Raw genomic sequence first — 25,442 nt, 5'->3', positions numbered from 1 at the left:
TAAATTTCTCAATATAACCTTGTTAAAAAGCTTAACGTAAACATTGTTGCATTGTATCTAACTTTTTTTTATAGCCATATGTCATCACTAGAATGATTCTTAGAATTTTTAGAGAAATAGGTTGGTTCATCTAAATATATAATAAGTTTTTTATTAAACTAACCATAAATACATTATTAATGTGCTTCATTATTTCCTTAAATAAAATTATGGAATTTTCTAATGTTGCTAAAGTATATATGATAATTAATGATTTTGAATAATAAAGATTTGATAAAAATAAGATGTCTTATATTATATTTGTTTAATTTTAAAATATTAAAATAAATTAAAAAACCATAGTAACCATAGAATAAAAATTAAAATTTTTCTTTGTATGTTATATTTTGAATTTTTAAAAGCGATTATAAATTACTAAAATTGTTAAAAAAAATTCACATTCAAATTTTGTGATCCATGGTTTAAATTTTTTGTTATGACTTGATACAAATAATTAAAAAAAATCATATAAGTTGAAAGTCTCATTTAATAAGTATTAAAGTAAAAGATATATATATATATATATATCATTTTAAATTAAATTATATGACCATATAAAAAATATATAAATATCTTAATTTTGAAATTTACTGTGAACAATTTGTTTTTGATAAAAAATATTGACAACTTAATTTTCTAAAATATTATAAATCACTTAAACTATTATTCTCACAGTGAAAATTTGTTATCAGTAATTTAAATTTTTTGCTATAACACATACAACTGATAAAAAAAATATATAAGCAAAAATTAATATTTAATAAATATTAATATTAAAATATACTATATATATGTTACTATCATTTAAATTTAATTATATACAATATCAAATAGAAAAAATATTTTTTGGATTAATCAAATTTATTTATATGTTCTCACCAATTTAATTATATAAGTAATATTCACCGTCATTTTAATTATTTAATATTTTTTTTTCATAATATGTTAAAAACATATAATATATAAAAAAAATTATATATATAATGTTCATCCCGCGCAAGGCGTAGGTTTTAACCTAGTATTAGCAGTATTCGGAAAATAATTACCTGATCCTGTGACCGGCCGCAAGTTAAATTACTGATTTGACCATTTTGTGATCCATCCTAAATGGATATACAATCATCGCCTACAGAAAAGTAACCATGAATATTATTACTAGATAATATACGTATGTATGGATCAATAAAATCAAATATTAATATTATGGATCATCTTTTCTTTTGATAAGTAATAATGGATCATCATCATTACCTGGTCCAATGTCTGAATTGGAGATTCGGATGTTTTGGGTATTAGTAATATGAATACCATCTGTGTTGGGACTATAGTCAGGAGCAGTGATCTCGACATTCTTAACGTAAACATTGTTGCATTTCTCAATAGAAATCTGAATCTGCAGCGCATTTCTCACTCTTAGATTCTTCACATTCAAGTTCTTTAAGTTGTATAAAGTAAGAGCCTGCATTAGCATAAACACACTGACACACATATATATACATGCCAATTTTATAATCAAATGACCACTTATAAGTTTGAATGTGAAAAATGAACATAATTAAATGTATATATGTAGAGAGCTTTTGTATGTACGTACCGTTGGCTTTTGTGCATGGCTGCATTAAAAGAGAATGAACTTTATTAATTAATATTAGCATGATGAAAATTAATTCGGAGTATATGTGTGATATATATATAGTGACTAGTGGACTATATACATACCTTAGATCGGTCGATTTTGCATGAGTTTTGCCACCATATTTTTCCGTTGTGGTCAATAATCCCTGCCGAGCTGCCATCGATTGATAGATTGTTAACGTCCTCCAAAATAAGCCAATGGTTTTTATCTTTGTTGTAATCCGATCGTCTTTTTACCATGTGTTTTTTCACCCTCTTATGTTCTATTTTATGTTTGGTGGAAATTAGTCCAATACACTGGACGTAATACTGGTCTCTGTTTTTTGGTTCAATGCTATGTCTCTTTTCTTTTTCTTTTTGGTTTGATTTTGTTCCTCAAGCTGTTTCCCTGCACAAGCATGTTATTTATGCTACGGCTTTTCTCCTCATGATCAGAAACATACCCAGACTCAGTGACTGGCCTTTAGGGACTTGGTCCTTGCTGGAATCATCCAGGTAACTTCTTTTGTTAAGATTGTAACCTTTGCTAAAACTGTCTATTAAAAAAAAAAGACTTGCATGCATGCATGCAGGCAACTTTAGCTCTCCTGTCTAACCTCTCTCTATTTTGTTGCTCTCTCCATCCTTGTCAATGATGGACAATCTCCAACCTCAGGAACTTGTCATAGTTTTACTCTGTCTGACTGTCTGTCTCTTGCTTCAACTTAGAATGAAGTAAAGTCTTTGAAAGATTATGATCTTTCCTGATTTTAATATAGACTTGCATTGGTTTTACAGTTGAGTAAATCTACAGTTCTAGTTAAAATTGTAGAACTGGCCTCTTTGATGGCATTGGTTTTACAGTTGGAAGAAGTGGCCTCTTTGATGGCATTGAAGAGGGCGGAATCAGAGCTGCTTGCTTATTCTTACAGCTCTCATGAAATCAATGCAAGACAGAGTTAAAGCCTCCTCTTTCTGTCTTTTTTCAAACTTGTGGTGTTGCTCTGTGAATGAAATGGCCATGCATTGGTTTGTCTATATATATGGTTTTGATCCAGAATCTGATTTGTCTCTTTCTCATCAACAGCTAAACAAAAAAAGAGGTCCATACTCATAACCGCATGCTTGACATAATGGTATTTCCCAACTTTTTCTGCTTCTTCTGGCTCAGAGAGATGCAGCCATTGTTTCTCAACATTTTGCAATGTAGTAGGGTAATGATATGGATTTATCAATGTAGGGTAAAATCTCCCTTAGCCTAGCTTCACTATGTGTCTCTCATCTCTTTCTTGCAGGTGTTTTAGACCAAAAATAAGCTGAAGAATGCTTACACATGATCCCAATCCATGATATTTTCATTATATCTCTCTTTGCTCTTATTATCCTCCCAATTGAAGGCCAAATATTAGTATGAAAGTTTCATTTGATGGATTTTAAACTGCTTTTACTCCTTCGATGAATAAGGGAAATTAATTGATGCTATATACAATCCTAACACAATCTGAAACAGGGATTTCAAACATATAAAATTGCATTGAAAAGAAAGCAAATGTAGAGAAACAACATGGCTTTTGTATGCATTAAATCATGAGAAAACTACAATTGGAGTTTGAACTAATTGTAAACACTAAAAACATTTGCCCTTAGGCACAACCATGAAGTAGAGAGATTATTATCAGCACTCCAAAAATATCTGGTGCAGAGATCAAAAACGACTCTTCATCATCAAAAGTAATCTTCAAACCCCTCTGCCTTTTCACTGTCATAGTTCTCTTTTCCTGCAATATTATTGTTTTACAAGATGAGAAGAAGGATGATTCCATTAACAATGAATTCCTTCTGCAAACTTTTTATTATATTAAGGATTTAAGGTGAATAAAGTAGGCAAGTGTTTTGACTTGGAAAAACAATTTAATTTGTTGTGTTCTCTATAAGTACATATTTCGTTTAATAGGAAATGGGATTTATAGCTCCCATCATAATTATGCAGTTAGATAATAGATTAGATAATGCATGTTTATTTTTAACTGATATTAAATATTATTAAATTTTAAATTTTTGTTATAATTTGTTTACAAGTAAACAAATTATTTGTAATTTGGTTTAACTATTTTTAACTTTAAAAATGAATAATTTAATTTCAATAAAAATGTTATTTTTAATATTTTTAAATTACTATTACATCTAATGACTACATTTATTTTAATATCTAAGTAAACAAATTCTAGTAAATATAGTTTTTTTAATATAAGATACATTCAACTGAAAAACCAGTTTGTTAATTAATGTAATAAATTAACCGTTTGTTGTTCAACTTAGATATTTTAAATAAATTGGTAATTTAAAATTTAAAAAATTTTATTTTCTTTATACTGTTTACGAGTTTTTGTTAAAAAGGTCAAACATTTAATAATGTCTTAATTTTGTATTTGTTAACACACTCTCAATTAATTTTGACAAAACATATTTCTATAAATTATATATTCTCTATCATGGAAATATTGATATATTTGTAAATATTTATTGATTTACTTTTAGTAATATTATGATGATATATGAGTTATTATCATATTTTTAGAAAATTTATCAAATATATAAATTATATAAATGCAACTGTTTATATCACAATTAACTTTATGTCATGTCATATTTTTATAAGTCTATCTCATTTTTATTTTTTAGAAAATCATTTTCCATAAATAATGTTTAGAGGATATCATATGTTATATTTTGAGAACATATATAAGCTGGGTAATATTGTGCACTGCTTTCACAAGACAAGACAAGACAAAGTAAGTAACGACACTTGTTTTCCAGCACATGTAAAAATATACAGAGAGTACAGAGAGGTCGGCATGTCCTGTGAAGACGTCTTGATGTAACTTGAATTCATCAATAATTTTACCTCCCATGTTTGTGAATATGATCTATAGCATCTTCTACAATTTCAACCATAAGACTTAGATATATAAATTGAGAACCGGATCATTTAATTATACTACAATGTATGAGACACCAAGAAACAATAAAATAATCACGTTTTATACGTATAAAATCATCACTTTTGTGATCAGATTACCAATTTCATTAATAGAAATTTAATACAACGATAAATGCTTAATGTACATACATATGTTTTTTGTAAACAAAATTAATACAAATATATGTAATTTCAGCAGAGTAAAAAAAAAATCAAATGACCATGCCGTAATCTATGATATGGAGTATGGGCTAGTTGAGTATGGAGTATGGAAGGAAAGAATTCCTTGCCAGCTTATGTGTATTCGACTGCATTTCATCCGTTTTAATATTAATCCAACAGATGACAAAAAAAAGAGAGCATGGGCTAGAAAATGCGATCATACGTGTATTAATTTTACAATAACTAAAATTAATACATTTAAGGGGATAATAATGATCACATTTTCAGCAGAGTTCAATTAACTAGCCCATATTCCATGGTGATGATTGGTTCGACTGTGGTTTTAAAAATTCTATAGATAAATTGGTTGTAGATGTAAAGTTGTTATTGTAGATTTTTTCTACAGATTTTATTGTAGTTAAATTTGTTGTAGCTGTAAGTTATAGGCTGTAGATATTTAAAAATAAAATATATGAAATATGTGTTGTATATATAAAATTATTATTTTATATGAATTAAAATAATTTATATTAATGTTTTTTTTTTATAAATTATCAAAATTTATTGTAATTTAAAATGTGATATGTAAATAATATTTATATTATTTAAATATCTTAATAATTAAAAAACACTCAATTTAAAATTGAAATATTTATAAAAGTTTTTATTATGATTATATAATTTATTTGATATTATAGATATTTTTTTTATTTTACAGATTTTACAGCCTATAAAAAGATGTTGTAGCATTTTTGCCTAAAATACATAAAAAAACGTTTGGCTTTATATTTTTGTTGTAGCTTTAAAAATAAAGCTAAAGCATGATTGGTAATACTAAATAAAAATTTGATGTAGACTTTAATTTTTAAAAGTAAAGATACAACATGATTGGTAAAATTTAGTGATTACTGCATGGTCATATGTAGATTTTTTTTTGGTTGTCATGTCATACAACGAAATTGACGGATACCAATAAGAATTATGATTGTTGGGAACTTGTCAACGTAACAAAAATCAAATGCTTGGCAACTTCGCATCCACAAGGAGACCAAGTCCTAGTCCACGACGTTGTCTCATACACATTCATGCAGTAGCGGCCTCAGTGCCGGTCCTGAGATATTTCGGGTCCAATACGAAACCAAAAAATAGGCCCTATCTAATAAATTAAAATTTTAAATTATTAAAATTCTAATTTACATTTAAGAATTACAATATCCTTAAAATTTATAAAAGTATCAATTCTGAAAATTATCTTTCAATTTCATTTTATATAAGAGAATGAAAAAAAAAAACATTTATCATGTTATATGTTCAAAACACGTCCTAGAACTGATTTTTCCTTTCATATGCAAATAATAAAAACAGAAAATGCAAACCCAAAAAACCTATACAATTTGTAGACCCCATGCAAATGTTTCTTAGGTATCTGCTCAAGCCCGGGTCTGAGCGGCCTTGAAGGGAAAAGCTATGAAAGCATGTGTTTCCTGCCTTTTTTACAATAACTAAAATTTTGGTCACTAATTTTACAAAATTCTCTTGCAGCTTAGGTGGTTAATGACTAACAAAATATTTAGAGAGTTAAGGGTTCAGAGCGCTAAATCATTTACATCAGTTTTTATTATCTTTATAATGTTTTGGGTTTCCGGTCCAAAAATTTTCAAGACCACACCTGCATTCATCTTGTGTCACACATCATATTTTGGTTTACAAACAAAAGAAAAGCAATCAACCAAACAGAAATGGATTCTTTTCTGGACCACTATGTAACAAGTTTAGTTTAATTTTCTCTAAGGTAATATTGTTGTCTTCTTCCAAGTTCCATGTCCTAGAGTTTCATTCGTAGTACTCAAACCTGAATTTATAGCTGGACCGAATCTGGCGTCAACATCATCAGCTACCATATTCAAAAGCATATACATAACAAAATTTTAGCGAAACCTAATCTTTTAAGTGTAAGTAGTAAGTATATATACTGCTTTCGGCTTCCAATACTTCACCAACCACATCCTCTTTATACCTTTGCGTATGCATAATTGAATCGTAATTTATAATTCTTTTTTTTTTTTGCTAAATTATGGCTGCTGGCTGCTGCATATTATTAGGTGTACTTATTTATGTCGATAAAATATAACCCAGCTTATATATACTTTCAGTTATTTGGATTATTAAAGTACACTAATATTATTGGTTCTACTTTTATATCATTAGAATACTTTAGCCAAAAAGAGCAGCAGTTCGAACTTAAGTCTGACCAAACTCGATTGACACGCCATATAGCCGATGGGTTGCACACGTCTTGACAAATATATAGATTCTAAAGGTGTTTAATGTCGATCATGGATAATATTCTTTACGCAAATAGTCATAGTGGACTCGTCTTTGTACAAAGTATTGAGGTATTGAAGTATTAATGAGAATCATGTTTTGATGTCCTTATCCACTTTTCAATATTCAACATTGGAGAGTTAATGGTTTGGTCAAAATCATGTCATGTTTTTTTTTTTTTTTTTTGCTAAAGATGTAAATATCATTAAAAACATAATGAAAGTTTGATTACAAGGATCTTGTAATCTGATCTGCTCGAAAGCATTTCCGATTCAAGGAGTCGCAAAAAAGATAAAAAAACTCATTGAATCACAAAGCTACTAAGTTTCATCTGTAAACTAACAGGCCTTAGAACTACATTTTGACCTCTTGCAGCTGTATATGTTCCCATACATGCCTTCCTAATCCTTGGAGCAACCGATGGATGGAGGAGAAGGCTGAACAGATCCGAATTTGCCGATGCCAAACCAAGAGGTTCTCTCGAGCTGCGACACGGAGGGCCTGGCCTACCACTCTGGTGCTAGCTGAGGTGGGCTTCGTTGAAATCAGACCAACAGCCACACGGGTAAAACCCTCCTAAGCAAGCCAAGATGTCATTGCTGACAATGAAACATGATTCCTTACAAGCGCAGGCGGTAGATTATCTCCCCAAAACCGACCACGCGACACAAGATAGCAACAACATCTAAACTGCCTAAAAGAAACACAATCCGGAGCATGAAGAGGGGGTTGACGAACGGGAGGAGCCCAAGGACTCCTCACAAGCAGGCGTATCTAGGAGACGGCTTCATCTCTAACATCACGACCTCAAGGGAGCACCCTGGTTCAGTCCTCAAAGAACACTAGAATCCAACCACTAGAAGCATAAACACAGAGACGAAAGCCATTCTAGAAGATTACCATGGTTGCAGATGCTCGAAGTAAAGGTAAGAGGCTCTCGGCGGAGAACCACTGCTCCGCCTTTCTCGAAGGAAACAGAGTCCCTGAGGAGAGGCTCTACAAGCCTTGAATCATCACCTTCTTGAGACGTCAGGAGGCAAGAACGAAGGTGACAGGAAGGCAGCGACGCTTCGAAAGTCACCGTCTTGGAGTTCAGATCTACACAAATCTGACGCTGACAGCCTGTAAGGGGAGAAAAAACAAGGTCACTGAGGTTCTCAATCTGTCACCGCCTCGTCCGTGCTCCAGAGAAGGGCGATACGCACCACCACTTCCGATTAGATCTGCCAAAGAGCAGAAATCCAGAGACGACGCGACAAGGAGGAGATGACGACGGTTGATAGAGTCAGTGGAAGTGGTTGAGACGAAAACAAACCGACAGGGGGGGGACGAACGGCAAAAGGCACCGTCAGTCCCCTTGAAACGATGGCTAACGGCGGAAGTTTTTAGGGTTTGGCTACGGATGGGAGAGACTAAAGAGAGAAAAAGTTTCTCTCTCCATCATCATCATGTCATGTTTGAATGGAAATTTGAATTTTGGGTGACAAAATCTCATGTTTCTAACCAATCCCATATGGCCTTGTGGTCCTAGTCTAACATTATTGGTCCAGTTTCACATTTCACGTCATTAGATTAAATGTTACCATCTTCTCTACGTTAACTCATTGTAGTACTTTTTGTTAGTCGCTTGAAAATTCTTCCTAAGTCTACTGCTTTTGGCTTGTCTCCGGAAGAAGGTTTTAAAAACTTTAAGGTTACTTAAAGCCAAACTCTTAAAACTGCAAGATTCATGCATCAAATTTTGTTTTTAACTTTTACTCAAAAAATGTTTTTAAACTAAAATACCAGCTATATTGAAGAAAAATGGAATAATTGGTGGAGTGATTTGTAGTCATATTTCTCTGTAAGAAAAAAACCATCTACCTGAATTTATTTATATTATTAAAACTAAAGTACATTTTGGTAATGTTTAGAAACATGGATACCATTATAAATAAGAATTGTTTGGAAACATGAATAGTAGTATAAAAATTAATATTGAGTATTTTTAGTAAATTCATTAATTATATTAGCTTCGCAATACATCACATCATTAACTATATTTACCTTAACAATACATCAAATAATTATACTATCATAAAAAAATAGTGAAGATTTTTATTTATTAGTTAATCAACATTTTTGTGAAAATTATAAAAATCAAAAATGTAAAATAACCGGGTTTTGCATATGGTTAATTGTTCGGTTTAATCTGTTTTACTAAAAACTTTTTTTTATCTTAGTTCCAATCAGTGAAAAGTTACGTAGCCAAACACATAATTCAAAAGCATATTTTATGTGAACAAAATAATAACGTAAATCAAAATAATTAAAAAATATTATATTTATTGTCACTTAATGTTTCGCTCCATATAACTATTTTACTAAATAAAAAATTCTTTGTACTTTTCTTAGCCAAACATATAATTTTTTTTTAATTTATTTACAGAATCAATGAGGTATTGACATTCGGGTACTCATTCAAGTATAAGTTATTTCTTTTGGGATCAATTTCTTGGGATTTGAAATTAGGCCTCACTTAAATTTATGTGTAGGATTCAAGTTGGGTTCTCCTAGATCTGAATGATTTTGATTCTCATGTATAAGAACATAAAAATATCTAAATAATCAATGTATCTGAAATTAGTTCCGATATTTGTACCAAAAATAATCTTATTACCCGATTCAGTCCGGATCTTTTGAATACAATTATTTATACGGCAACACATCTAATATATATCACTAATCATGAAAAGTAAATATTAATGTATAAAAACGTAAAAATCAACCACGCGGGTCAAGCTGTTCTTAAAACAATGTTTTCTCCACATTAACGGTTGCTATTTTCAAATAAAACCACATTAAAGACCTTAGTCTTTCAATTAAAACACTATAAAGCCGTAGACCTAGCTAAAGTTTCCTATTAAAATAAAATAAAGTTTTATATGGAAAGATTTCATAGAGCTAGTTAATGAATCTGAAATTTGATTTTGCGTTCATAGAATATAAGTTATCTGGAAATCATATTTGTAGAGTCTTTATCCTTTGTAATTCTGTTGTGAAGCTTGACCAAACATGAGAGTCCTTAATTATAGCGATCAAATTTTTGAAATCCGTTCCAAAGCTCTGACATGTCAAATGCTAGAGCATATTCTCGATCGCCCATCGTATTGCTTCCACTTCTGAATACAAAAGCAAACTCTAGCTCTAGATAATTTTGTGTCCTCGTAAATTGAACTAAATTTAGTTTATTTGTTTATTTAAGACAAAATGTATTACTCAGAGTCTAAACATCAATCTTTCAAAAAAAAAAAAAAGTCTTAATAAAATCTTTTTTTAATAAGGAGAAAGTATAATTATATTCAAAGTTATCACAAGCTAATAAAAATGTAAACATTAATTGAATAATAATAATAATAATTACCTAATTTCTTTAAAAAAAAAAGAAGGATCGTGTATAGCTTTCCTCACACCCTCCATCCTGTCTCCAAGTTGTCTTGGGACTTATGCACATATATATATTCTTCCCCATAGCTGATTGAGAATTTTCCAGAGCCATATTCGATTGCCAAAAAAAAAAAGAAGAAAAAACTGAAATCTTTTTTCTCAATTCGATCCAAAAAGCCTTCGTCTTTCCTCAGCTTGTTCATATCCGAGGTAGGATTTTTTTTGTTCCTTCTGGGTTTGGTCTCTTTCGTTTCATAGATCGTTTTGTTCATGTAGTTTTTAAAGTTTTGTCTTTTTTACTTTTATGATTCTGCATTTTGGGTTTTGAATGTTTTTGAAGAAAACACGAAAAGGTCTAATCTTTTTGATTTAGACAAAAGTTGTTTTGCTCTGTCTTTTTTTTTGGTCTGCAGCCTCTTGTTTTGTTCTGTCTTTAGTTTGTTTTTGATCTCTTAATGTTGTGATTGTGCCATAGCTCAGCCTCTTCTTGGAAAGCATAGAAAAAGCCTCTATGGTGAGCCTCTTTTGGCGCGATTCACTTCGTTGCTATTCATTGTTTTGCTTGGGATGATTTTGGTTTCTTGTTAATAGGGAGGACCACCAGCTTTATTTGTGGATCATCTGGAGAATGGACACACCAATGGCTGTCTTCTAAAATCCCAAGATACATCAGTTCAAATTGGAGATAGATCCGTAAGCCTCTCAGTTTCATGTTTTTGGAATGTGAAATTGATTCAACATTATCAGCCTTTGGTTTGATCTCTTTTTTTCAGTTTGTGATTGGTGGAAGTCATGAAGAGAACCCATTGTTCCTTGGAGTTCAGATTCATGACAAAATCACTAACAAGTGGTATGTGTTCTATTGGTTTCTTCTTCCATTAATGTGGATTCTTAAAGGATTTGAGGGTGTGTGTTTCAGGTCTAGTCCTACTGTTCTTGGAACAGGCCCTATGCCCTGCAAGGCTTACTCTGCCATTGTTCTTAAACAAGGACGGATTCTAGTTATCAAAAAAGATTCAGCTTCTGATGACTCTATATGGTTCCTTGAGGTTAGTCCTTAGTCACACCTCAATGTTGCTACCATTAGAACTTTAGAGAGTCTTATTCTCATCATGTCTGAGCATTGATATGTAGGTGGACAGTCCTTTTGTCCGGGAACAAAGGAAACTCTTAGGCACTGAGGTTGTTGCTTGGAGCAAAGGAGTGAGAGGAAACGCAGAGAAACCTATTGTCATAAGCGGTCCTTCAGGAGTTGGCAAAGGGACGCTTATAACAATGCTCATGAAAGAGTTTCCTTCAATGTTTGGATTCTCTGTGAGCCACACGACTCGTTCTCCGAGGTGTATGGAGAAGAACGGTGTTCACTACCATTTCACTGAGAAAAATGTGATGGAGAAAGAGATTAATGACGGGAAGTTTCTTGAGTTTGCTTCTGTTCATGGTAATCTATACGGAACCAGTATTGAATCTGTTGAGGTTGTAACAGATTCAGGAAAGGTAATACAAAGAGCATCATCTCTTGTGTGTTCTCCTTCATGCTGCTGATTTTTAAATTGATCATTGTAGAGATGCATACTTGACATTGATGTTCAAGGAGCGAGGTCTGTGAAGGCGAGTTCTCTTGATGCCATGTTTATATTTGTATGCCCTCCTTCAATGAAGGAGCTTGAAGATAGGCTTCGTGCTCGGTAAAAACTCATACTTATACCATATAAGTTGTTGTAGTTGAAAGAGATTGTATTCTCAAGTTTCAAATGCTGTGAAAAACCAGAGGAACTGAAACAGAGGAGCAGATCCAGAAGCGGCTTAGAAACGCTGAAGCGGAGATCAGAGCAGGGAAGTCTTCAGGCATTTTTGGTCATATATTGTATAATGACAACCTTGAGGAATGTTACAAGAGCCTTAAGGTGACTTAGCCTGACTATTGTTTTGAAAAGAATCTTCTTAAAGCAGTTTGGTGATGAATAACAATGGCTTTCTCTGTTTCAGGATCTCTTGGGGATAAATGATGACGCTCCGGTGAATGGCTTAGAAGGTAATAAAACCAAAACTGAACACTAATGAGGTTGGAAAGTTAGCTTAATGGATTTTCTTTGTGATTATTTGATGAAAAGCAGTAGAAGGGATCAATCTTCCAAAGGAGCATACAGCAACAAAGATGGAAGATAAGATTCTGATTCAAGAAACAGGAGAAGCAACCAAGAACAACATGTTAGCTCCTGATTTGTTCTCTCTATTAGAGTTTTTTTTGTTGTTGTTAATGAAAGGTCTTTTGGTGAAGCAGGATCGTGTTGGATTTATCTTCAATTAACGGAGGAGCACCGGGAAGAACAAGAGGGATAGGTCTGGACACGGTGAACTCCAGCTAACAAAAAGTCTTTTGTTCTTTCTCCGCTGAAAGCTAAATAGGGAAACATTGCTTGTTGTTTTTATTCTTTGGTTTACTGAAAAGATTTCAAGGCTTTTTTGCGGTTGAAAGGTTTAGTAGATAGGCATTGATGATGATGATTATTATGATGATGATGATGATTCGAAAGAAAGACATGAACTCTTTTGAGAGATGATGGAGTGATATTTTTTTTGTTCTTTTTACTGATATAAAGTTTTTGTTAACTCTAAAAAATCTTCTTTTTGGTATTATTAGGACATAAACTAGATAAATAATCAGAAGGTTGAAGCGCTGCAAAGGTTTTTTTTTTTTTAATTGAGATTCCTCATCATTAGTGTTTAGTACATTTGTACATAGACTCACAGACAGTTAGTGGCAGTTTACATTTGAAAATCAGCCAATCAAGTAGCTGAAAAGCATCTCAATAAGAGAAGAAGAAAGACAAAGCTATTAAAGAGAAGATAGCAACATGTGGGACTTTGGAATTAAAATGGGTCCTCGAAAGATCGCAACTTGGATAGATTCGTTGGTCAAAAAGTCGGTGACAGTGTGAATGAAGGAAGGTTCGTTACTTTACTTGAAGAAGACAACACCCATGATCCATTCCTGCTCCACCACACACTTGTCAAGTGATACCCATGTGGCTCGGCTCTCACACCTAGTTAAAAATATCTTTCTTGGGCTAACCCAACAACATTTCATCTTGGTTAGTTTGAACCAGAGATATAGTTTAGTACTACTGTACTGAGAAGGTTAATTTTGGGAGGCCCAAGCCTTCAAGATGTTGGAACCACTTTAGTCCTCTCAGTTTTTTTTTCTCTCTTCTCCTTATCTATCTCCCTCCACATGAGAGCTACTTAAAACCAGGAACTAACCAAAGCATGAAAGATCTACTTAAAAAATGTTCTTGGATGCATTCTTCTGAGCAAGAGATAGGACTATAGGTTGGCATATATATAAACAGAAACAGAGCTAAGCAACAGATACTCTAACACCTATCCTTAGAACAGCTAATTGTCTCCAAAAATATAAACTTTTCAAGACCAATGATAACAAACCACAAGAGCTGCCAAAAAAATTGTCTTTCTAAGACTCAAAAACAACAATCATGATTGTCATCTTGACCACAAAAGCATTGGCATTCTCATAGTTTATAACATCACATTTCATCCTGTAATCATAGTTCCAGCTCCTTCATCAGACATGATCTCATGAAGCAGAGAATGCTGCCTCCTCCCATCAATAATACTCGCCGTCTTCACTCCCTGAGCAAGTGACCTTATACAACACTTCACCTTCGGAATCATCCCACCACCAACCTTCCCATCTTCAATCATCCTCTTCACTCCCTTTATATCAATCTCCTTCACCAAGCTCCCCACATCCTCCTTATCCTCCAAGATCCCCGCCACGTCAGTCAACAGAATCAGCTTCTCAGCTCCAAGCGCCGCCGCCAGCTCCCCCGCCACCGTATCCGCATTGATGTTATAAGCCTGACCAGCTTCATCAGCAGCCACAGAGGCAATCACCGGAATGTAACCGGAATCTACTAAGGGACGCAGCACGCTCGGATCAACCCTCGCGACTTCTCCTACAAAACCTAACTGGTCCGAGTTAGGAACCGGTCGGGCGGTAAGAAGACGACCGTCGTGTCCCGACAGCCCCACGGCGGTGGCTCCGGCGGCGTTGATCAAAGAAACGAGATTCTTGTTCACTTTTCCGACGAGGACCATGGAGACGATCTCCATCGTGGTGGCGTCGGTGACTCGGAGTCCGTCGCGGAACTCGGCCGGGATGTTGAGCTGTTTGAGGTAACGGTTGATGTCGGGGCCTCCGCCGTGGACGAGGATGGGGCGGAGACCGACGCACGCGAGGAGGACGAGGTCGCTCACGACGGAGGCTTTGAGCTCCGGCGAAGTCATGGCCGCGCCGCCGTATTTGACGACGATGGTTTTGCCTCGGAATTTTTGGATGAACGGTAGGGATTCGGAGAGGATCTCGAATCTGTAGTCCGGCGAAGGTGTGTCTGAAGACGGTGGTGAAACGGCGGCGTTTATGGATAAACGGTGGTGGTGATGATTGTTGCGAGGTGGGAAGCGGAGGGATGGAGATTTGGGGTTTAGGGGTTTGAGAGGATTGGAAATGGAGGAGGAGGAGGAGGAGAAGGATTTAGGCGGCGTGTTGGATGTGACGGTGGCCATATCTGAGTGAATCTTATCGGAGGAGGCGGCGGAGATAATACTGAAGCGAGAGAGTCTCTCAGGTTTAGTTACAAATTAGTTAAAATCTTCAATGTATGTTTGTCGCAGGCAAACAGTAATGAACCAATAGTTACTCGCCACGTGGAATTTAGACTCGAGCTCTGTCTCATTTAATAAATATTATATATATGCATATTAATATTATTTTTAAATAAATTATATACCATATAAAATACATAAGTATTTTAATTTCGAATTTATTTGAAATTTTTTTATAAACATTTTGAACAATTATTGACAACTTAGTATTTAGATTTTAAACTTTGCATTGAATGTATTTAAAATTATAAATTACTAAAACTATTAAACATCTCATAATTTTTTTATTATTATCATTGATTTAAAATTTTTGTTATAAAGAAATACAAACGATCAAAAATAATATGAGTATAAAATACTTTTAACAGATGTCAAAATTAAAAATGTACTATATATATGTTAATATCATTTAAACTTAATTTTATAACATATATAATAGAAAAAGTGTTTGTCTAGATAAATAAAATTTATTAAGTATTAGTACCAATTTAATTATATACGTAATAGTTACTAAATTTTTAATTATTTAATATATATTTATTATTTCATAATATGTAAACAATATATAATACTTAAAAATAATTTATATAAAATATTCATTTCGCGCAAGGCGTGGATCTTAACCTAGTTATACTATTACAAACTATGAGAAATATTACAAAATGATTATACAGCCGACAATTCTATCCGTCTTATAAAGATTCACGTCTGACTGCATCATCCTGAACCGTCTTATGAGATTCATGCTTGACGGTACTCCTTGCACCATGACGAAGATCTCTTGTATGCTTTTGTCCATAAATCTGAATAATTCATCTTTACTAGGATTCGAAATTCATGCATCCTGGTGTAGAAACATTAATGAACACTTACTCAAACCAATGAACTAAGGAGACTTCCACATCCAAAGAACTTATTTAAAAAAAAAACTTAAAATTTGAAATAGTTTGATCTGAATATCTGAATTAATATCTAAAAGTATTCAAAATTTAAATAAATACCTCTAACATATAATTTCATATTTATTACGATCTCATATAAAAGTATATGAATCCAAAGTAGCCACATGCATTTCAATTTTTTGGTTTGGTTAATTTATTTTCAATTTTTTGGTTTTAAAGATAATAAGTTTCGTTTGGTTATTTATGAAGTATCTGATAACAAATTTGAAAATTGGCTAATATCCGAATAATTTTGAGGTATTCAGCTATTGTTTCAGGTAGTTTCGTAAATTTAGATCAATTTTATGCATAATTCAGATTTTGCAAATAAAAATATCGGATAGTTCAGCTTCTAGTAAAATATCGGGTAACTCATCTTCTAGATAAAATATCGGATAATTTAGAATTTGAAATATTTTACATAAAATATTTTCATAATTCAGTTTTGGGATAATTCAATTTATAAATAGTATTGTTAGGATATTTGGCTATTGCAAAACTATGTATAATTAATATTTACATAAAAGTTGTGTTGCATGGAAACGTACGTGGTTGTGCGTTTCTCGCTGTGAAAACGGAATCGGGAGCGGAGCGGAAGCGCTCAGAATCGCACGGATTCACGATTCCAAAATTAAAGAGTTTGGAAGCGTGATTGAAGCATATAATTCTAAAGTGGGAGCATCGGAAGTGTAAATCGGAAGCGTTAGAGAAGATGGTGTTATTGTAAACATCAGTTGCTTACTCTGTTCATCTCATAAACACAGCTTACAAAGTTTAAATTTGTTGTGTTGCCAACTTAGTCCATTCTATAAATATAAAACCCAAATTCAATTTTTTAAATCAAAGAAATGTAATTGCTGCGAACTAAAAAGTCTCGTTACATAACTTCTAAGAAAATGTAACTTCATATAGCTCTGTTTTCTTTATAGTAATCTAACTAGTAACTATAATTTTCTTTTTGTTCACTTGTTTGTTTTGTTTGTATTATTCAACTATTTAATTGCTGTGGGTCAATTGATTAATTGATGTGCTCTGTTTTCTTTTTCAGTCTAAAAACCATATATATGTCATATAAATTTGATAGATATTGACATATTGTTATATGTTTCTTTGTAATTATACATACTTATTTTTATTTTCGAGTTATCATATATGCATGAACTGTAACTAAATTTTCACTATGAAAAGTATTTATATTTAACATAATTTTATTATGATGTTTATATATATATATATATATATATATATATATATATTATATATGCTTCCAACACGTATCTGTTTCTTAAATATTTAAAAAACTCACTTTTGCGCTTCCTAACGCTTCTGCTTCTACGTACCCGCTTCGAATTCCATGTAATCTCTATCTCTAAGTATTATTGAAAATTTTCTGACGAATTCTGGACGGGTAACTCTAGCGATCCATATCATCAAAAATTCTTTGAAATATATTGTTAGGAATCAATAAAAAATCCGATGATTTCTGACATTGGAGAATTAGACAAGGAGTGTCTAATATATAAAGAGATGTCCAACTCTAATTAGTACGAGGCCTTTTGGAGAAAGTCCAAAAGTAAATCTATACGGGCTTGCCAATTAGGCCCAAAGTGGACAATATTGTACTAATCGGGATAATATAGAGTTGAACATGAGATTTCACAATTCCAATAATTGGTATCAGAGCGATTGACGAGAAATCTGCAAGAAGACCAAAATACCCTTCGAGTAGGAACGGGACCCATCGAGTTAGGATTGGGAGGTGTGTGGTAGAGATCAAGTCAAAAGATCTTGGAAGTCAGTTGTGGGACACGAGATAAATGTGATCATTAGTTTGAGGGAGAGAATGTGAGATAACAAACTAAGTCTCACATTGGAAAATTAGATAAAGAGTGTCTAATATATAAAAAGATGTTCAACTCTAATTAGTACGGGGTCTTTTGGGATGGAAACCCAAAGTAAATCCATGCGGACCAGTCTCCTAAACCCAAAATAGACAATATCGTACTAATCGAATAATAGAGAGTTGGACACAAAATTTAATAATTCCAACACGGAATCTGTCAAAAATAGTTTGACGGATTTCCAGCGATCCATCAAGAATCAACTGTTCTGGACAACCAACTGGTTAAAAGCCCTTCCTATTCCATTTCGTCTATGCATGGCAAACATTCTTATCAGTGCTTGTCAAAAGCTCCCTGAATCTGCCAACAAGACTTTAGCTCGAAAAGATCTTCTGCCTTTCATTCCCTCGAGGTACATTGGACTGCTTGCACTCATTTCGGATTCGGTTAAATCTATTTGTAACTTGTTTTACTGAATCTGGTGCAGCTCGTATCTACGCATGAGGTTCGAGCAGATTGTATACAGGTCCTGGTCTCGACCATGTACCATCTAAAGTCCACACTTCTCCCTTTTGCATCTTATCTACTGAAACTTGCCTTAAGATTTCTTGAACAAGGATCCGTAAAGATACCCGAATACACAAGTCACAGAAACGATGTTATGAAGTGTCGTTGTCTTTCCACATGAAACTAGTCACGTTATGCTCGTGATATATGGTTTTGTGTAGGAGACGCTGGCTGGTGCAAAACTGATGGCATCACTCATGGCGAGTGAAGACGTGATACTGGAACACATATCAGAAGGATTGCTCGAAGCAAGATCAGTTTTGTCGAAAGCAATTGTCAGATCCTTCTCAAAACGTACGTGAAGTCTGTGATAAGCTATTGGCATGTATAACCCTTCGTAATATCTTTTCAGAGAAATACCCTATGATAGCAGTAAAATAATTTTGGTCACAAAAATATATCACAAAGAGAAAAATGACTAAAATATTTCATTAAAAAGATAAATATACATTTATACCCATAAGGTTAACTAATTCAAACTTTAAGGTGTAGAGTTAAAGGTGTGAGAGTTTGGAATTGAGATTTAAATTTTATAAAATAAAAAATAAATATTAAAAATTTGAAAATAAAAATTTTAAAAATAGTTTCAAAAAGTATTTTCGAATTACAAAAAGAAAATTAAAAAAAAATATAAAAAAATTTCAAAAATTTTTTTTTTTAATAAAAAAGTTCAAATTTGAAAACATATAATCTAAAACTATAAATTTATTTTATTTTTATTTTTTTTATATCTAGAGTATTAATGTCATTTTACCTATCAAATAAAATATTTTAGTTCTTTTTCTCCTTGTGATCTATTTTTGTTATCAAAACTTGAAAATTGTCTATTTAATAGAATTGCTCATCTTTTTATCCACTAGGATCAGATTCTATACATATCTTATTATATAAAGCTTGGTTCTTCAAACTTGCTAATTAATATGATCGCGACACATGTCAATAATATATTTAAGATTGTGACATGTGTTAATTTATCTCATAATTAAAAACATATATATTAAGGTATTAACAATCTTATTATATAAAGCTTGGTTCTTCAAACTTGCTAATTAATATGATCGCGACACATGTCAATAATATATTTAAGATTGTGACATGTGTTAATTTATCTCATAATTAAAAACATATATACTAAGATATTAACAAAAACGAATTTATTAAAAATCATATTATATATATTATTTAATAGTAATTTTCCTTTGTTTAAGATCTTACTCAAAAGATAATTGCAAAAGATTATTTGATAATAATTTTCCTTCTAATATTGTGACATGTGTTTAAATATACAATGACTAAAAATATATATATATTAAGATAATAAAATGATTTTTGAAAAAAACTACTTAAAAAATTATTTAAGAGTAAAAAAGATTTAAAAAATAGTTAGTAGTAATTGTTTTAGAAAATTTCCTTTTTTCAAAATCCTAAAAAATAGATTTGAAAACAAATTATTTAATATAATTTTTTTCTTATTTTTAAGAAAATTCCTTTTTTATTATTTTAGTATATGTATTTTTGATTATGATATAGTTTAACACATAAATGTTTTTAGAAAAATAATGACCATGTGCAACAATCATGTTAATCATCAATTTTGAAGAACCAATTTCAATATAATATTTTATAATTATATTTTCATTAAAACTAAGAAAACAATTCTATTAAATAAAAATATATACACTAAAATAATAAATTATTTGTACAAGTCGTTTTTGGTATACACTAAAAACGAAAATTATATAACTTTTTTCAAAAAAAAATCAGATTTTAATAAAGGAAAATTAACATTAAACACTCTTTTACAATTTTTTTTAACAGTATTAAAAAAATCCGATTTTAATGAAAGAAAATTAAAATTAAATAAAAAATATTAAAAAATCATTTTATTATTTTTCCTTTTTAAAAAAAAGGAAAAATACAAACATTTAAAAATTATAATGTTTCCTTTAAAAGAAAATTAACATTAAACACTATTAACATTAAACACTCTTTTACAATTTTTTTGGTTAAAAAGTTTTTAAAAGGATAATTACTATTAATATTTTTTACAGTCTTATTATTATTGTTATTATTACTTATAGTTATAATTGTTATTATTATTATTATTTTTCATTATAATGTTTTTTTTAAAATATACAAAAGAGTGAGAATTATAAAAGATAAACATTAAATTTTCAGAAAAAAATGTTAAACAAAAACAAATTGTAAATTCCTACAAGTACAATAAATTATTTAATAAAAACATGAAAAAACTAATTTTAAAATAAATAATATTACTTTTTTAAAAGCATAATTAAAAGAAAATTGTAAAAGTAATCTTATTATTTTCTTATAAGTAAATAAATTTCCTTTTTAATTGATAATTGTATGTTAAAAAATTATGACAAAATAGCTACAAATATTCAAATCTATATTTAGGTTTAAGCTTTCACATATTATTTTACAAAACACAATAGTATTTACATGAAAAGTATTACATGAGTATTTTCTTTTAATTTTTTGATACAACTCAACTTTTTATTATCCTTATTACATCTTATGATGCTATCATAACTTTTAATTTTGATGTTATTGGCGTACATGAGTATGTGTAAATATGATAAAAATGTTATTGTATGTATAAGATAAAACATATAAATAATTAAACATAATTTTTCTATTAAAAATAAAATAGTTGTATAAAAATCTAAAAGAATTTTTTTTTATTAATTTCCTTTTTAAAAGTCCAGATAAAATAAAAACGTAAAAATAATCTTATTTTTCTTATAATTAACTAACTTTACTTTTTTAATAATTTTGTGTTATGAATATAAACCAAAATTAACTTTAAATATTTCACCTGATATGATTGTGATATGTGTCAATTAAAAAATTAGACTGTGAATACGTCAATAAAAACTTTCATTATGTGAAAATAACTTCTTATTTTCCTAAAAGCATAATAAAAGAAATTTCTAAAAGAAAATTATTTTCTAATATTACCAATTAAAAAATTTTCTTTTTGTTTAAATCGTGACCAGAGAGAATTGTAAAATTTTATTTAATAATAATTTTTACTTCAATTAACGAGAAAAATTGTAAAGATATTAATGTTATTGAAAAAAAGAATTTTAAAATTTGCAACTTTTAAAAATAGTTAATATTAACTGGAAATAGTTATTTGATAGAAATTTTATTTATTTTTAAATCCTAGACAAAATATAATTGTACAAGATTATGTAATATTAATTTCCTTTTCTAAAATCCTACAAAACTGCAAAATAATATTTTATAGTTGTTTTCCTTTTTATAAAAAAAAATCCTAAACCAAAGAAATTTGTATAATATTTTTAAGTCCTAACCAAAAGAGAATTGTAAAACTTTGTTTGATATTATTTTTAAGAGAGTATTTGGTGATGAACATGATGATAAAAATTATTTAACTAACAAAAGAAGTGTAAAATTAGTATTGATATGAATTGTAAAAATAGAAATTTTAAAAATATTCATTAATAACTAAAAATAATTATTTGATAGCAATATGTTTTCTGAAGAGTAGATAATTATAATAGGTTATATGACAGTAATTTACTTTTTTTTAATCTTAATCAAAATTGTAAAAGAGTATTTAATATTTTTATTTTATCTTTTAATTGTAAATAAAAAGGAGATTTATAAAATATAATGTTTTTCTTTTTAAAAGAATCATAGCAAAATAAAACTTTAAAGACTTATTTAATAAAATATTAAATTAGTACAAAAGAACATGTATAATGTTGTCATTGATTCGATCGGTGTATTTAATTTTTATTTTTTTTACTTTTTATTTCTTATTTCGGATTGTGTTCAGTTTAAGTGTTTACGTATATTATTTTCTCTAATCCTTTGTATAAAGTTTATAACAACTAATCTATACACCATGATTATAAAATACAAATATTAACTTGAACTTATGTGTAAAAACGAGTTTCAATTATAAAATAAATCTCAAGCAATATATGCAAAAAAACAATCATAATACTATAATAAAATGATTTATTATTTTATGGTTTTTATTAAATTAAAACATCAAACAAAACCCGTTGCAACGCAACGGGCTCATATCTTGATTTTTGGACCCGTACGTTGCAACGGGCTTTATTTGATATTTTAATTTAATAAAAAATATTAAAAAATCATTTTATTATTGTTTTAAAATTATTTTGCATATATTATGTGAAATTTATTTTATAATTAAGAACTCTTTTTTACACATAAGTTTCAGTTAATATTTGTTAGAGTTAGAAAAAACATTCAAACGTAAAAATTTAAACCGGATCCAACCCGAAATAATAATTATAATGAAATAAAAAGGAATTTGGAAGTTAAATAAGGCCAAGAAGAAATACCAACATTATACACTTTCTTATGTACTAATTTAATGTTTTATTAAACTTATCTGATGTTAAATAATTTTCTGGATTCATTATTTATTAAAGATATATTTTCATAATAATATTTTAATTAAAATAAATTATAAACTACTACATAGTAAAAATAAAAAATGTAATAAGATAACGATGAAGCTTGATTTGTTTTTGACTAAACATATGTATGGTGACACTAATAATAATCAATTTTTATGAGCAAACATGAAAATATATATATCAAACATGTGTTTGATTGTCGTATAACCAAACACATAAATAATTAAATACCAATCACGACAACATTCTAAGTTTTGGTTTTTGTTAATTTAATAGCTTTAACATCATACTTGTCATCAAATTTTTTTCTTAAATACTATTAAATATGTATGTTTACTTTTGTTTGGATTTTTATTAAAAAAATCCAATTTTATTCTATACATATATTATGATATATTTTACCTTTTCTCCTTTTTTGTGTGTCACGTGACGAAGAAATTTGTATGTAGATATGTGGCATTTGTAGCAAGCTATGAGCCTAATCTTCTTCTTCTTTTTTTTTGTATTTTTTCTCATGGAAAATTAACTTTTTAAGCAAAAAAAAAAGTATCATTTAAAATTACACCAAAAAGTATCAATTTAAAACTTTATTTGATCTAATCTCGTATGACTTGTTTATGTTCTGCTGGAAGTTGCTAGACTGAAATCGAGTATAACTGAGCTGAATTAAGCCTACTGCTACATATTTTGTAATACCATAACAAATCTTATTGGTCTCATATTATTGGTCTCGAGTATGAGCATGCGGTCAAATAAAAAGTCGACACTCATATTATGAAGTCATATCTTATTGGTCTCACAAAATCGACACTCATATTAATTATGAAGTGTCGTTTTCTTTCCACATGAAACTAGTCACGCTATGCTTGTGATGTTAAGGAAATATCTTATACTAAAAGGATCTATATGTAAATACATAACTCTACGGTTTAACCTACTTGTACTACTGTATAAATACTTTGTACATGTCTAATAAAAGATTCATTCAGCCTTATATCTCTATATGGTATCAGAGCAGGTTAATTAACCTAAGCCGCCATCCCTCTCTTTTCAAATTTTCCTTTTTCTTTTTCTTCTCAAACCACGATGTCTGGATCTACCTCCTCACCAGCATCCATTGCCGAAACTATCACGGTTTCGAACACCACCACACTGCTGAACATCAACATGACAAACGTCACGAAGCTTACTGCTTCCAATTTCCTCATGTGGAGCCGTCAGGTTCATGCTCTTCTCGAAGGATATGATCTTGCAGGCCACATTGATGGCTCTCTTGAGATTCCACCTGAGACGATAACCAATGATGCTGCTGAGATCGTCATCAACCCGCGGTACACTCTGTGGAAACGACAAGATCGTCTCATCTACAGCGCTCTTCTTGGTGCTATGACCGCCACGCTACAGCCTCTTCTCTCTACGACCACTACTTCGGCTGAGATCTGGACCACACTTTCCTCGACCTATGCGAAGCCCAGCCGGGGACATATCAATCAGCTACGACAGCAACTGAAACACTGGACCAAAGGTACTAAGTCTATTGATGAGTACTACCAAGGTCTAACAACAAGATATGATCAACTTGCCTTGCTTGGGAAAGCTATCGATCATGAGGACCAGATTGAACAGTTACTTGACGGTCTGCCTGAAGACTATAAGATCATTGTTGATCAAGTAGCTGCGCGTGATACTCCTCCGTCTCTTACGGAGCTTCATGAAAAGCTCATCAATCATGAAACTAAACTTCAACTCTCGAAGCAGGATCTCTCACCAGTACCGGTCACTGCCAACTACACCAATCACCGCGGTTCCTCTGGTTCGCACAACACTCGCAACCAGAACTCACGACGTGGTGGCTACCGTGGAAACCAAACTTGGCAGCAGCAGCAACAGTTCACCCCGTCGCCAACTCAATCTGCAGGACGTGGAGGATATCAAGGAAAGTGCCAGCTCTGTGGCGTCTTTGGCCATAGTGCTCGCAGGTGCTCGCAACTTGCGCCACACGGAAGCTCCTACTCTCAATCACAGACGTCTCCAACTCCATGGCAACCTCGCGCGAACATGGCTCAGGCCACTGCCTACACTCCAAACCAGTGGATCCTCGATAGCGGAGCTACTCACCACTTGACCTCCGATTTGAGCAACTTGGCGTTACATCAACCATATCATGGTGGTGATGAAGTTGCCATTGCTGATGGCTCAGGTCTTGCTATAACTCATACTGGTTCTACTCTTTTTCCTACGCCATCTAAGTCGCTTGCTCTTAACAACATACTCTGTGTTCCGAGTGTTCATAAAAACCTCATTTCGGTTTATCGGCTTTGCAATACTAATCGAGTTTCGGTGGAATTCTTTCCTGCTCATTTTCAGGTGAAGGATCTCAACACGGGGGTCCGGTTGCTTCAAGGCCGCACGA

At 31.3% G+C, this 25,442-nt stretch overlaps 2 protein-coding genes across 3 annotated transcripts; one reads left to right on the top strand and one right to left on the bottom strand.

The window, feature by feature from the left end:
- Positions 1–9,867: 9,867 nt before the first annotated feature.
- LOC103863040 (guanylate kinase 2) lies at positions 9,868–13,169 on the top strand. Of its 2 annotated transcripts, XM_033290582.1 has the most exons (11): positions 9,868–10,757; positions 11,007–11,060; positions 11,138–11,239; positions 11,320–11,396; positions 11,466–11,595; positions 11,681–12,043; positions 12,113–12,234; positions 12,318–12,453; positions 12,536–12,581; positions 12,664–12,757; positions 12,831–13,169. In XM_033290582.1, exons 2-11 carry the CDS (start codon positions 11,058–11,060, stop codon positions 12,913–12,915), a joined length of 1,158 nt encoding a protein of 385 aa, XP_033146473.1. In that variant the 5' UTR covers positions 9,868–10,757; positions 11,007–11,057; the 3' UTR covers positions 12,916–13,169. The 2 variants fall into 2 exon arrangements, with proteins under 2 accessions (XP_033146473.1, XP_033146474.1); XM_033290583.1 differs by lacking the exon at positions 11,007–11,060 and having other exon boundaries at positions 9,896–10,756.
- Positions 13,170–13,866: 697 nt separating this feature from the next.
- Positions 13,867–15,395, bottom strand: LOC103863039 (acetylglutamate kinase, chloroplastic). Its single transcript, XM_009140779.3, has one exon. The coding sequence runs from the start codon at positions 15,134–15,136 to the stop codon at positions 14,102–14,104; it is 1,035 nt and encodes a 344-aa protein (XP_009139027.1). The 5' UTR covers positions 15,137–15,395; the 3' UTR covers positions 13,867–14,101.
- Between the last annotated feature and the right edge of the window lie 10,047 nt (positions 15,396–25,442).

The sequence above is a fragment of the Brassica rapa genome, chromosome A04 (genome assembly GCF_000309985.2).
Source record: "Brassica rapa cultivar Chiifu-401-42 chromosome A04, CAAS_Brap_v3.01, whole genome shotgun sequence".
NCBI classification, from domain to species: domain Eukaryota; kingdom Viridiplantae; phylum Streptophyta; class Magnoliopsida; order Brassicales; family Brassicaceae; genus Brassica; species Brassica rapa.
This window is presented reverse-complemented; position numbering and strand designations above follow the sequence as displayed.

What these genes read in the sequence shown, in the direction of transcription:
- LOC103863040 (XM_033290582.1), top strand. An exon ending in TTCAAATTGGAGATAGATCC is followed by an intron (nt 11,240 to 11,319) that starts GTAAGCCTCTCA and finishes TCTTTTTTTCAG; the next exon opens with TTTGTGATTGGTGGAAGTCA. An exon ending in AATGTTACAAGAGCCTTAAG is followed by an intron (nt 12,454 to 12,535) that starts GTGACTTAGCCT and finishes TCTCTGTTTCAG; the next exon opens with GATCTCTTGGGGATAAATGA.
- LOC103863039 (XM_009140779.3), bottom strand. Translation starts at nt 15,136, where the DNA reads ATGGCCACCGTCACATCCAACACGCCGCCTAAATCCTTCTCCTCCTCC.